Source organism: Zeugodacus cucurbitae, chromosome 4 (assembly GCF_028554725.1).
Source record: "Zeugodacus cucurbitae isolate PBARC_wt_2022May chromosome 4, idZeuCucr1.2, whole genome shotgun sequence".
Taxonomy (NCBI): domain Eukaryota; kingdom Metazoa; phylum Arthropoda; class Insecta; order Diptera; family Tephritidae; genus Zeugodacus; species Zeugodacus cucurbitae.
In genome coordinates, this window is record NC_071669.1 from 7,006,226 (window position 1) to 7,020,044 (window position 13,819).

At 31.8% G+C, this 13,819-nt stretch overlaps 2 protein-coding genes across 7 annotated transcripts; both read right to left on the reverse strand.

Moving 5' to 3' along the window:
• Window positions 1-2,456: 2,456 nt before the first annotated feature.
• On the reverse strand, window positions 2,457-9,610 carry LOC105208635 (peptide methionine sulfoxide reductase). 6 transcript variants are annotated; one of them, XM_011178642.3, is made up of 4 exons: window positions 9,374-9,610; window positions 3,983-4,164; window positions 3,069-3,329; window positions 2,457-3,004 (listed from the first exon to the last, which is right to left on the reverse strand). In XM_011178642.3, the coding sequence occupies exons 1-4, from the start codon at window positions 9,425-9,427 to the stop codon at window positions 2,770-2,772; spliced, it is 732 nt and encodes a 243-aa protein (XP_011176944.1). In that variant the 5' UTR covers window positions 9,428-9,610; the 3' UTR covers window positions 2,457-2,769. The 6 variants fall into 6 exon arrangements, with proteins under 6 accessions (XP_011176944.1, XP_011176927.1, XP_011176936.1 ...); XM_011178625.3 differs by having other exon boundaries at window positions 3,971-4,164; window positions 9,374-9,609; XM_011178634.3 differs by lacking the exon at window positions 9,374-9,610 and adding an exon at window positions 7,370-7,435 and having other exon boundaries at window positions 3,971-4,164.
• A 1,353-nt stretch (window positions 9,611-10,963) lies between these two features.
• LOC105208670 (gonadal protein gdl) lies at window positions 10,964-12,419 on the reverse strand. Its single transcript, XM_011178656.2, has 3 exons — window positions 12,110-12,419; window positions 11,753-12,047; window positions 10,964-11,693 (listed from the first exon to the last, which is right to left on the reverse strand). Exons 1-3 carry the CDS (start codon window positions 12,277-12,279, stop codon window positions 11,550-11,552), a joined length of 609 nt encoding a protein of 202 aa, XP_011176958.2. The 5' UTR covers window positions 12,280-12,419; the 3' UTR covers window positions 10,964-11,549.
• Between the last annotated feature and the right edge of the window lie 1,400 nt (window positions 12,420-13,819).

Below are 13,819 nucleotides of genomic sequence, written 5' to 3' on the forward strand. Positions count from 1 at the left end.
ATCATGAACTGTATGAGCTCTACGGCGACATGGATAGAGTTAAACGTATAAAAATCCAATGAATGCGCTAGTTGGGCGATGTCGTATGTATGAAAGACGCTTTCAATATAAGAAATCGGGACCGATGCCTGGACAAGGGCACAACGCACCCAATGGAAGGACCAAGTGCATAGGGACATGTCAGCAACCACGATTGGTTGAATTGACAGGTGAACAGATTATTTCACTGAAATGTCCCAAAGCTACATCAAGAAACACTTCCCTCATTTAAACTCCTATATAGATATAGCCATAGCATATGGCCCACTTCTAAAATTCTCACCAAGTTTATGAATCGTTTAAGATTATGTAAAAATTCGGAGAATTATAATGTAAATATGTATATAATTCACTATCAGCGATAAAAATCTATAAGCAGTATAGTCATGGCATTATCAATCTTAAATAGAATTCCCAACGCCTTTGTTTAGGGATATTTTTTTTTTTAAATCTAAATGCACGTAGAGTAATTGTTGATAACCCGTAATTATGATTAGGGCAAGACGTGACTGAAACCCACGAATGCAATAAACGAATTAGCAGAAATATTTCCAGCGTTTGAAAACATGTATGTACGCTTAATCAAATCAGCTAGGGTCGTCAATGATAAGATGAAAAGAAATAGAATTTAATCTATTTTTAAAAGCACGCATTTGTTGTTATGTCTATACAGGCGATTTACCCTAAAACTTTCACACACAAGGTGAGCAATAAAATATTTGCGCGTCTTATTTACTTTGCGCTTAATTCTTGGATAATAAAAGTGGTTTGAACGATAAGTTTTTTGGATAATGTAAGCAAAATGTTTGAGAGCAAGAAGGTGCATGTGACTGGTTCATAAATTTTGTAAAAATCTTTCGCTATATTTATACATTTCTTCAATATCAATTACAGATATAAATCGTCATCATCATTTGGTACTACAGCTTTCTGCGAATTTTGGCCTGCTGAATAATACGACTCTAAGTTACTCTGTCTTTTGCGGTCTCTCTTCAGTTTTCCAGTCGGAGCTTCTTCAGATCATCGTTTAATTAGTCCTTCCATCTTGCCGATGAATACTTTCGGGTCCATTACCTTCTTTTGGGCTCTTGAATCATCCATTCTTGTAATATATGTAATATATGTATTATTCATTGCGTTTTAATAAATCCTACCACGTTTTCGCCTTGAATTAGCTGGTCAAGTTCACTATTTCATCTTGTCCTTCATTCATTAGGTCTGGTTCTGACTACGCCGAAAATTTTTCGTAAAATTTTTCTTTCGAAGGTTATCAACTTAGATAGGGAAAACATATTAATATTGATAATAAAGGTTTTTAAACTTAATCATCTCCTTTTTCGTTGTATTCCCATCCCCATCATCGTACTTTTATAAGTTGAGATTACTAAAGCACTTTAAATGCAATTTGAAATCGTAATTAGAAGATCTCTGTGAAATCGAACTTTTGATTCGAACCGGACCGCTACGATTATCAGAACCAGTTAGTTAGAAGTGTCAAATGACGTAGGTAAATCTCTGTTAGATCTCTATCTCCAACTTCCTCTACAAACCCAATGCCGATACCACATGTAAGACTTTCTGGAGAGCCTATATTCACTTCTTCCCCGAGATCGTTTGATCTTATGTGATCGTCAAGTTGTCGAATACCGAGTGTTATCCTTCATTAGTATAATAAAGTGTCTAAAACACAATACTCGGGAAATGAGATTGATCCAATATATTTCGAAAACTGTGAAAAGAACGGCGAAAAGTCTGTCATTATACAAGCTTCGCTTCTACTACATTAACCTACAAAATAAACTTCGATAATCTCTCTAAAAAGTGCTCGAGAGAATCATAAGTTCCTATTGATATGATGATGTATTGATATACAGGTTTTATAAAACCGATTTAAGTAGCTTCGTTTTATGTTGTATTGTCTTAACTGCGTCACGAGTAATTTAAATGAAGATTATGAATTTACATACTTTTTCTCAAGCCCTTTATCTTCGTGATTAATATACTTCCGAAGATGAAAGGTTTGTATTGTGTATTAAAAGTCTGGGTTATCAGACAGCTAAAGCTGATCAAAAGAATAAAGAAACATATTTTATTATACAGCAGTCGAAAACAGATTATTATGGAACAATTTTTTAGTACATATGGAGAGAAAGAATCGAGAACAGATTTTTATAAAACAAGAACTTTTCTTTTACTAAAATTTCATGAATTTTTCAATATTTGTTTTAAGTATATTTAAATGTAAAGTACTTCATATGGAAGACACCTTTTATCAGGATGTTATTCAAGAGCCCAATTCTTATAAGTTCCTTATTGACATTTCGCACATTAAATCAAACAAGTATTCTATATTTTTTATAAAAAAACTATTTTATTTGTATATTTCCAATACAATATTATTTTCCTGTTTGTATTAGCACACATATTCTCTGGAATAGTTCTATCACACTCACTTAAAATTTAAAATTATAACCTACAAAAATTCTAAATTCAAACTATTTGCATAATAAAGTCATAATAATAGTAATACATAAGGCATACCAATAGGCGTATGCGCATGATGCACGCATACACCGCTAACTACCGAGATAATGGATGCTTTAGCCTTAAAAATTTGTTTAACAAAATAAATATGTTTGAGTAAATTCATGCAGATGTATATTTCTGCTTTTTCACAACAAGCCGAGGACCATAACGGCGCCGATAGCTGCACGACGAACCGCCAACCGGTCAACAGTAAAGGCCCATACCCTCATTCTGCTCCACATGATACAAGCAGTACTCCATTTGAGACGGTGTCAAACCGAATGTTTCAAGCTCATCTCTGAATTGCCTTACACCACCGACGCCAGCGAGGTAACCATTCAATTTGGTGGCAATGTAGGAGGTGCGCAATAGTTTGGCATCGAGATTCAGCGTTTCGGCGAGGTCTTTGTGCCCCTGCAGACGGTATTTTTGGTGGTAGCTGTGGGGAGTGAGGAAAAAATTTTAGCAAACATATCAAATAAGCTTAACGACAGTAAACTCACTCTTCAGCAGGAAAGAATTTTCCTTTTGGTAAGATCTCTGTAATGATTTTTTCAGGCACACGTTTCTTTTGCTCTTCTACAATGGACTCCTCAGCGATCTTCTTTTGCTCATCATCATGATATAAGATCAATGACATATACTGACGCTTGATCGGGTTGGTCAGGCCATATTCATGATTGTTCCAGAACAGATCCAATAGTTGTTTGAACGAGATGGTCTTGGGATCGTAGTCAATCTCCAGTACTTCAGTATGATCACCACTAGAGAGGTTCAAAGTTATAGTTGACATAAGTATTTATGTTAGAGGCGAACGTGGAAGATAGGCGGAAAAGTAAACAAGCGTTAGTGAAGAGGAAGAAGAAGCGGCGATTAAGAGTTTGAGAAAATAAGCGTTGAATGATGATGGAATGGTGGATGTAATGAGGCGGCGGAAGTGAAATAATGATTTGAAGGGAATCGAAAAACACAAGAGTGAGGTTATGAATGTGAGAAATTTATAGTAAATAAATATGATGAAGTTCAGCGAAAGCGAAAAATAAAATTTAAACAATATGAAAGAGTGCAAAGTTGATGAATTTGAGTGTGAGGGAGTGCAAAGTTTTACAAATGAGTTAATGAAGTGCCACAAGCAATTGACGTATGACGTGGTATGATTTCGTCGATGATCAAATCAACGCCATATCAATTGCCATGTCAGCAAGAATTTTTTTATTTCACAGAATTAAAATGTAGTGATTTGAGTGAGCAGTGAGATAAGCATAAACCAAATGAATTCACAAATGCATATGTATGGGCGTTTTTTATGTACAACAATAACGATAACAACAGGAAGAAAGAAAGAGAAAACGAAAAAAAAACACAAAATCTGTTAGTGATTTCTAGCTTTGGAACACACGCTTACAGGCTACGGTACGTTGGTGCATCCTTGGAGCCGCCCTCATAACCGACAGTGGTGCGCAAAATGCCCTTAGTGCCGCCAAATAACGATTCAGCGCCCCAGAAACAGCCCATGCCAAAGGTGGCCGTCTTAAAGGCAATATTCACGCTATGAACGGGTGTCACATTCAGCTCCTTTTGCTCTGCGCGCACAGTGCTCTGGAAGAATGGAAGTATTTTCATTAAAAAAATATTAAAGGTGGATTAAAGGTTTTTGTTTCAATGGAGGAGGTTGCCGACTCCTCTTACATGTTTTTTGCTATGTGACAAAATCGCTTTTAACTCTAAGCGCTAAGCAAGTAATTTGTAGGCGTTTCCACGCGTTACTCCATAAAATTACGTCTAGTTTTAGTTATTTATGTGTAGAAAATTCATACAATTGTTATGCTTGGTGCTATATCATCGGAACAGGTCGCTATTTGTGGCTTGAAGACATCATATTGACAACTGGTTTTGTCAGCATGCAGCAAAGTGACATTTGTCAGCAACAGCAGCAGTGTGAGGCAGGAGAGGATTTGTGTTGTATGCTTGTGGCAGGAAATTGTTGTTTTTGCAAACATTTTTTTGTTGCGTTATAAAAAAAATGGATCCACTAGATTCTTTACACACACTAATACACTAAACTACTATTTACAGTGACACAAATTACAGCAACGAACACTTTCTACGAAATTTATGTGTTCTTTCACAAGCGGTTTCCATACAACTAGCTTGTTAAAATCAACGCTGACGTATTTGTTTTTGACTTTTTTCCCAAACAGTTCGATGAGTTATCGCGTCGAACGTGTACAGAAGAACGTCGCAACTGACTGACTGTGTGTGGGCATGAATGAGAGTGATGTGGCGCAAACGCGCTGTTGTTGTTGTTGTTGTTGGAGCATATGTTTTAGTTTAGCCGGTGTAAGTAGTCACATACAGCTGGCGGTAACCGGTTTCATATGAAATTGGCGAAAGTCACTGAGTTTGGAGTAAATCACAGCAAATCTTTCATCATGCATTAGGTAGTTGTGGTTTTTTTCTTAGATATATTTTTACTATTTTTAGCAATTTCTACAAGAAAACGGAGAAACCACAGTGGAATCTGTGTAATAAATGCTCAATCTGTGTATATTTTGCTTTGAACTTGACTGTAAGCATTAAATCTCTTTTATTTCTCAGAGTATATATGTATAGGTACATGCATATCTTTGTATGTGTACATATGCATAATTAGGGTTGCCAAAGTGTGGTTATTTAATTTTGTGCATATAAAAATGTTAATTCAAATAAAATTTGCTTTTCATTTAAACAGTTTTCTTTTAGTGTGATGAGAACTTATATCGAAAACTTAAGATTAGCGCAATTAAAACTATTTTTTTTTGTTTAAATTTTTTTTATATTGCATAAAAATATATTTTTTTATAAAATAAACTCCAATATGAAATTTAATTTCTTTTTCATTCATCAAAAATTATGCGTTAGTAGCTCCATTCTACAGAAAAACTCAAATTATCACTAATAAATTATTGAAATGGTAATGGTAACCCTGTGTATGCTTGCTTTTTTGCTCTCAGCTCAGTTGCAATTGCAGTCGAGAGATTAAGAAATATGCACTCTCAATGACATTGCAGTTTAACCCTTGACTGACTTTTAGTAGATGTCTTAAATATTTAACACTGAGTTATATACTATAAATATGCGGAGATCAGTATGTTTTTATATGGAAAAATGCATATAGAATATACATATATCCTCAACTTGAAATAATATGTTGTTAATCATGTTTATCAAACATTGACCAAAAGGTAACTTTTGTTTGAAAATAATTAAAAATATTTTATACTAGTAAGAGTCTTTAATATCACAAAAATTATATATTATTAGAGGATTTTATTGAAAAAATAGTAATTTACAAAATTTTAGGCGAAATATAATGGACGCAAATCAATTAACGGTCTTCATACAGGATGCCATGACTGGCTGGCTTTTGGCCTTTAACTACAACGATTGACGGAGCAAACCACCACACTGGCCACTGGAAAAACTCCGCTAATATTCGAACCAGTAAAAAAAATTAACCCACGTGAAGTGTAAGGAACCTCTTGATCTAGTAAACTCATTAGCAGAATTTGATGGGCAAATAAGTTTCTATATGCACTGGCAGCTCGAGACATTTCCAATAATATTTAGGAACAAAATAAAGGGCTCTGCTGATGCAGTTTTAGAATCAGTTAATACAGTTTTAAATTTCTATGTGGTGAAAGCGAGCTTAGACTTTACATATGCGGACAAACGTCCGACAACTGTCCACTTTAAGACATGGTAAACTTTCAGTGGTTCAATACTTCGATGAGGTTGTGAAGAAATTGACTCTTCTAACGAATAAGACTATCATCGCAAATTCAATTCACGAAAAATATACGGCAGGGGCTTTACGAAAACTCATATCAGGCATAAAAAGACCGTTACCGACATACTGTTTGCTTCCCGCCCTAGTGACCTACCTAAATAGTTACTTAGCATTAGCACAAGAGATAGAATCAAATAGAGAAATATATTTATTATTATATTTAATTCAAGAAATTCACTAAAATTCAAAGCACACTTGGTCACATAAAGGTTAAGACCGAGAGTGGTTATCCAAAAATGCACGCACAAATAAATGCATCAATTTGTATGTGTGAGTCGTGTGAGAGCGCAGGCACACGTGAGTATTACAAACGTACACAGGCGATTGCACCAAACAAATTTGACCTTGACAAACGACAGCAAAGGAAGGCGAATTGGCCTTAAGCAAGGCAAGAAAAAAGCAGCAGCAACAAGGCGACATGAAAGCTGTGATACCAGTACAAGAATCTAGCTAGCCTACTAACAACTACTAAAACAATTATTTTGCATTAGTCACATGCCTAACGGTTTAGGCTGTAATGCATGTAATAAACAAAAACAGCTGTTTAAATGCGCACTTTTTTCATTACACAACCGTTAACTAATAATCAATATTTTACTGTTAGCGTGAAAATTAAAATTTATGATTTTGAATGAATTTTTGCACTATTTTTATATTTTTTTTCGCTTACAATATCAATCTTCGAACATGGACAGCAAAATCTTCTGATAATCAAACGGCTGCAGCGGAATATCGCCATCTTGCAATTTAGAATTTTGCTTTATTTTTTTTTTTTTAATTTATTAACCAATTTTACACGAAATCACCAAAATTTTTTCATTATTGAAAATTGTAAATAAAATTTTACAGCTTTTGAAAATGTTGTGAAATTCTGAATGACTGTCTGTCACAAGCACGAAGTGTTCAAGCAGCGCAAAATGTATTTTTAAGCTTTTTCGGGTGCATTTTTTCACGCTTCTGAAACTGAATACTGACCTTGCGCACTTGTGCTCTGCTTGCGTTCCTGCCACAGCGTTGATGTTGCATTTGCAATAAAGTTTTTGAAATAGTTGTACCGTACTTGAAGAAGACTGTTGGTCACCTAAAGGCGAAATGCCACAACACAACAGCTTATAACGGCTAATTGAGGGTGGTTGTGGAAATTTAAAAGTAGTTGAGTGCTTAGTTTGGTGACACTTGTGGGCATGGGTATACTTCATAATTTCGAGTATACATTTGTAACTGTGTGGTATTTACATTTATTTTGCGTTTATCACAAGTGTCAAAGTGCTGTCAGCGATTCTCATTCAATGGAAAATTTGATTAACGTCAAATTAGCTTAATTTGTTTGTTGTGAATGGGGGGGGGAGTGTGAATTATGGCATAATTTGACAATTATTTGAGATTACGCGTCAGTTTCGCAAATCTTAGTTGGATGGATAATTTGATTGAGGAAGATAAGGCAAATATTTAAGTATATATGTATGTACATATGTCTTCGTAAAATGGATTTTAAACAAAACAAAAATAAAAAAGCAAATAAAATAAAATAAAATAAATTAAATTAAAATAAAATAAAATAAAATAAAATAAAATAGAATAAAATAAAATAAAATAAAATAAAATAAAACAAAATAAAATAAAATAAAATAAAATAAAATAAAATTAAATTTAATTAAAATAAAATAAAATAAAATAAAATAAAATAAAATAAAATAAAATAAAATAAAATAAAATAAAATAAAATGAAATAAAATAAAATAAAATAAAATAAAATAAAATAAAATAAAATTAAATTAAAATAAAATAAAACAAAATAAAATAAAATAATATAAAATAAAATAAAATAAAGTAAAATAAAATAAAATAAAATAAAATAAAATAAATTGAAATTTTAAAATAAAATAAAATATTTAAAATAAATTGAAATTTTGTTTTAATGCTTTGAAAATTGCAAAAAAATCTTCAATATTTTTGGCTTAATATTTTGAATAAAATTTTAAAATTACATTTTTGTATTTTTATACTAATATTTTTTTATTACGAAAATATTCATTTTAGTATTATATTTATTATTATTATTTTTTTCAAATTATAACTGACTGTTCTATTGAAATTAGAATTTTTTTCTTTGCCAAATGAGGAACTAAGTAAGCATGTACTTGAATAATAATTAAGTATTCAAATTTGTTCTAAGCAAAATTTGGAAGTTGCTGTTTGAAAATGGACTTGGAATACATTTATGGTTATAAAAAATTAAAACTTTTTTTGAGTTTAAATTCGAAATTTGAATGACCAAAAAAATAGAAGTTATGACATATACCATTTGTCACAGGCGTAATTAAATTAATTTGAATTTTTTTTGCGTTGCCAATAATGGAAAATATTTTTAAGTTCATTGGAAAGTGATATTTTAATATATTTTTTTTATTTTTTTTTTTAGAATATTTTTTTAAAAGTGATATTTTTTAGAACATTTTTTTTTATTAAATTTTAATTATTAACCATTTGTTTATCAAAAAACGAATTTATTTCAAGAATTTTTTTTTAATGTAAACCTAATCACTAACAAATTGCATTTTATTGGTTTTTTGAGTATCACAATGTTATTAAACTATTTTTATTTATTTTTTATTCCAACATCAATAGCAAATACACTCAATTCAGAAAAAAAATAAAAAAAGTTAAACAAAAAAATAATTTTGAAACGCATTTTGCCACAGAAAAAAATTTAATACACAAATAAATTCAAAATTTTGAGGTTTATATTATAAAACAAAAAAAATATACACAAAAGAGAAAATTGTCACATAGCAAAAATTATTTACTTAAAAAAATATATATATAAATGAAACTATTGATATTTTCATATTTTTTTATTTTTTAGCATATTTTTTATATTATTATAAACCATAAAAAATATAAGAAATAATTTTTTTTTTTAATAAAAATTTTAAATATTTTTTTTTTCAACACACTCCTGCCATTACACCAACTTACCACATCCTTCAAGTCGGGCAAAGTGTAGTCAGTGGTTGAGATTTCCAAAGCCATTGTAAATTTATTTGTTTGTGTAATAAAAACTGTTTTTAATTTAAACTAATTGAATTTGTTAAAGAAATTTGCAAATTTCTAAATTTCAATTTTTATTTGCGATTTATTAAATTGAACTATGTAAGTCTTTTCAATGCGCGCAGTGCTTCACTGAGTTTTAGTTCAACAACTATTGAAGAACATGTTTGGTGTCTGTGATATTTATACGCCCCAGCGGGCAAATGGACTCTCAAAGATTTGTGGTTGTTGCGCTTTATTCGGTAGTGAGATTAAACAAATTGTTTTATTTATCAATTTAAATAGCAACATTATAGCAACAAATATCACAAAAAGAGTATCACTTTAATTCTTGAGAATGAGATGCGAGACGTTGGTACGATTGAGAGTTAGTACTACGGAAGCGCAGCTGGTACAAGTGAAGACGACAACTGCCAGAGAGAAATATCACTATGTATATTGTATATAAAATGATCGCTTACTCTCATGGTGTGAGTATGAAATATTTATCAGTACTTGATAGCTCAACTTTATTTCGATTGAAATGTTAGAGATCGTGGGACAAGAGGACTACCAGACGTTCCCACATACTGGATTTATATGTGGAATCTCTATATCTAATCTAATACAAGAACTAATATTAAGAGATCTAATAGCGAGCACATTGGGTTTAAAAATTCCATATCTTCTGGTTATTCGAACCGGATTTTTCCAAGGTTACGACCATAGTGATTTGATTATTCTGATTTGATGTGATTTTTTATTATGTGTAGGATATATCATATATATATACAATTACGGAATGATATGAAGGTTTTATATCAGTAATTTTGAGGAATAATGCGAAAGTTAGGATCATGCTTGTTATAAGTTGAATCGAGTGAGGACCGTTGCACTTGAATCCTTTGGAGTAACTGCACAAGAATAACTAAATGTTGTTGTTCTTGTAGTCATTATCTAAGAACTGATCGAAGGAGGAAATCCAACTTTAGTTGTCATCGTGGTCATCTAACGGGAGGCCAAGAAAGCAAGCTGTTTCGACAGGAAATGTGAGGGGTGTTTGATGAGTCGGGTTCATTGAACATGTAAAGAGTTGGTTAATGTCATGTATTCGGTATGTCGGGATCTAGTCTGGATATGTAGGAGTTCAATCTGTTAGAGTATCCAGAACGAAGTTGCGCGAGGATCATTCAATAGAGTACTCTTCTGGAGTGGATGGCGTTTTGACTTTCAACATTCCGAAGAATGGGGTTGAGGTTTTCTCAGCAGATTTAAACCTGGAAAAATGGTGTCGAATCTTAACAGACTTCAATCAGACGAACAAATCTTTGAGTAAATTTCAAAATATAATAAAAAATACTACTTGCGATGACAAAAAGATGGCTCCATCAAACGCAGTGATGTTGTTTAATTTTGTTTATAATACAAAAAAATTGTTATCGCCCGAATAAAATTGCAAGAATATTATGAAAAAAAACGTGACTTTTTTTAAATTAATATTTTATTATTCCATAGATAACATTCCTAAGCTCAAGATTGATACATATTTCTTCATATTGAGTATTTGCATTATCTGGTGTTTATTGCTTGAGATTTCACTTTCACCTTATTGCATTTGCTGCAAGTCAAATTAATGCTTTGTTTATTTATATGAACTTTATGGCAGAGATGTCAATAACACAAACCACAATAAAGTGTAATCTGATTCGATTATAGAGAGATATATTTTTAATATTTTTAATGTTACTTCAAGGTTATATATAAAGCGAAATATGTATGTAAATAAGCCATAAATTGCAGCTATGAAATTACTAAAGAATATAAATTGTTAAATACTACAATAATATTTTCAATGAATTTTTATTATTTTAAATTTCAGATGGATTTAGCTCAAATTATTACTCATTTAATTTTTCGGGTATGAAAAGTGAAATAGAATGAATAGTAATTTTTAGTCGTCATTATATCAATTCATTACACATCAACCGATTTTCTATTTTTATAAATGAGTAGTAATTCAAAAAAGTTCACTTGTTAACACTTTTAATAATAAAATAAAAATAAAATAAATATTAATTCACTATTTTGCTGAAGAAACGTGAAAAATCACGTTTTACTCCTCCTGTTATTTATGCGGTTCAAATTTAATCCTGCTCAAGCGAATAATGAAATCCAGTAGAAACATTTGTATTTTAATTTCCTTCGTATTATCGGTGACATAGAATCCGGCCACACCAGCTTTATGCAGTGTGCTCTGCTGATCTCTCACCTACAATATAACCGAAATGTATAAAATCATTTGCCATTTTAATTCCAAACACACGGTACCTTCTGATCCAACAACGCAATCAATTTCATATCTGTCTCACGTAGTTTTTTGCTATGTTTCACCTGCATAAGCTGTTCAATGTGACTTAATTCCTCCGGATCGGTAATTTTAATACGCCACTCTTGCATTTCTAACTCGAAATCGGTCTCAACTTGATTGCGTAGCGTTAACAAATGCTTCTCTGTAACATTTTGTATTTCCATCAGACCTTTGACAATCTCAAAGATTGTGTCGTTTAGCAGCGAGTTGGCTAGCTCGGTAAGCAGCTCATATGAAATACGTATTTGATAGTTTCTATGGAATAGTGTACAAATGTCAATTGCATAAATTGCAGTTACTCTTCAAAAGCCACTTACTCTGGCAGCTGTGCATGCATTTGCTTCAATTGATCCACCAGAAAATATAATTTTCGTTGCAGCAGCTCTGGTGTGAGCTCTGCGAAATCAAGTGCTTCAGCGTTGTTGCATGCAGCCGCATTACAAGCTGCTAAAGCACTTGCGCTCGTTGAGGGCAGCTCGGTCTCCATATTATGTTAGTTGTTGTAATTTGAATATGTTTTATGTTTTATGTTTATGTAGCTTCCGTTAATTTAATAAAATTTCATTAACCGGTGATAAATTTATGATGTTGTTTACACACTTCTTCTTTTTGAGCGTAAATGTTGTAATTCACAATAGCTCACAACGATTCACAATGCGGCGCACAGTGTGTTGAAGTAAAAATTTATAATACATTATTTTTAAGAAGCCATACATTGTTATGATAAATGAATATCAATAATTTTTTAGTTAAATTAAATAAAACATATATTTTTTTTTACTTTGTTTTTTATTTTAACTTAATCTACATTTCATTTACACTAAGAATTTCGATTTCGCTTGGGGGCCTCCTACACATTAAAATTTTAAACTCTTTCGCGCCTTCACATGACCCGCTAACGCATATGGCTGCACTCTGTTCTGATAATGTTTCCTTTTCCTACGCAACTCAGTGGGCAGTGATTGCGTGGCACGCGGTGTTAAGGATTTTGGGGGACTTTGCACTTCACTAGTGGAATTGTTGTTCGCTGCTTCTCTGGGCCTTTGCTCCAGCTGTAAGTCGCCGCAACTGTTGTTAATATTGGCAGGTACTGAATTTTGACTTATATTCAGACGCATGAAATAGCTGGATAATTGTTTTGCTTGCACATAACGCTCCAAAGCACTCATATTTAGGTTAATTTAATTTCTTTAAAGTATAAGAAAGAGAGAAAAAATATATCTTTTCTATATATTTTAATTCAATTAAATATCTTTGACCTGTGACCAACGCATACACTTTCAGCTGAGCTTTGGGTATACCTCGCGGTGTAGTTGTTGGCTCACTATTACATACACTTGCATAAATTGCAAGGCCTTATATACGATTTTGTGAGTCACTTTTTGAACTTGACCTTGAACTAGATTTATTTTTGCTGAGCACCATTATGTAACCATTGTTCTCTTTTATTACTTTTTTTAACACACAATAGCTGAAGACAAATATTCGCTATCCTTTTTCCGTATTTTCAACTCGCTCCCGATTTAATTTTTTTGGGAATTGATTCAATTTTTTTTTAATTTTAAACTTTTAGTTTTTTTCGCAATAATTCCTGAATATTATATAACCCTTCTGAGAGCTTGCAAATTCTACAAATATTTGCACGAATTTCGTTTTGAAGGTCAATCCTTTTTTACCTACACCTGAACGGCTGAAATTTGATTTAGGGGTTAATTTCACGTTAAACTGTTATAGAACCTAACCTAACCTCAAATCTTTCAATTTGTTTTAAATAAAATTATGAGCGATGTTACTCTTTCAAATGCTATGTTAATAATCATATGAATAAAAATATATATCCATCATCAATATCAATCTTTTTATTTTTATAAATTAATTAATGAATAATTTAGTTGATTCTGAGTATAAAAGAACTATTTCGTAGTTTTGATGAGATTATATATTGATATTCTGATATTTCACTAAAAGAAATAATATCCTAAAATTTTACTTAAAACACTTTTCAAATCAAATGAATCCATCCATTT

What these genes read in the sequence shown, in the direction of transcription:
- LOC105208635 (XM_011178600.3), bottom strand. Translation starts at nt 4,565, where the DNA reads ATGTTTGCAAAAACAACAATTTCCTGCCACAAGCATACAACACAAATC. An exon ending in TAGCACCAAGCATAACAATT is followed by an intron (nt 4,165 to 4,382) that starts GTATGAATTTTC and finishes CCATTCTTCCAG; the next exon opens with AGCACTGTGCGCGCAGAGCA. An exon ending in GCACCAACGTACCGTAGCCT is followed by an intron (nt 3,330 to 3,970) that starts GTAAGCGTGTGT and finishes GAACCTCTCTAG; the next exon opens with TGGTGATCATACTGAAGTAC.
- LOC105208670 (XM_011178656.2), bottom strand. Translation starts at nt 12,279, where the DNA reads ATGGAGACCGAGCTGCCCTCAACGAGCGCAAGTGCTTTAGCAGCTTGT. An exon ending in ATGCATGCACAGCTGCCAGA is followed by an intron (nt 12,048 to 12,109) that starts GTAAGTGGCTTT and finishes ACTATTCCATAG; the next exon opens with AAACTATCAAATACGTATTT. An exon ending in TTGCGTTGTTGGATCAGAAG is followed by an intron (nt 11,694 to 11,752) that starts GTACCGTGTGTT and finishes GTTATATTGTAG; the next exon opens with GTGAGAGATCAGCAGAGCAC.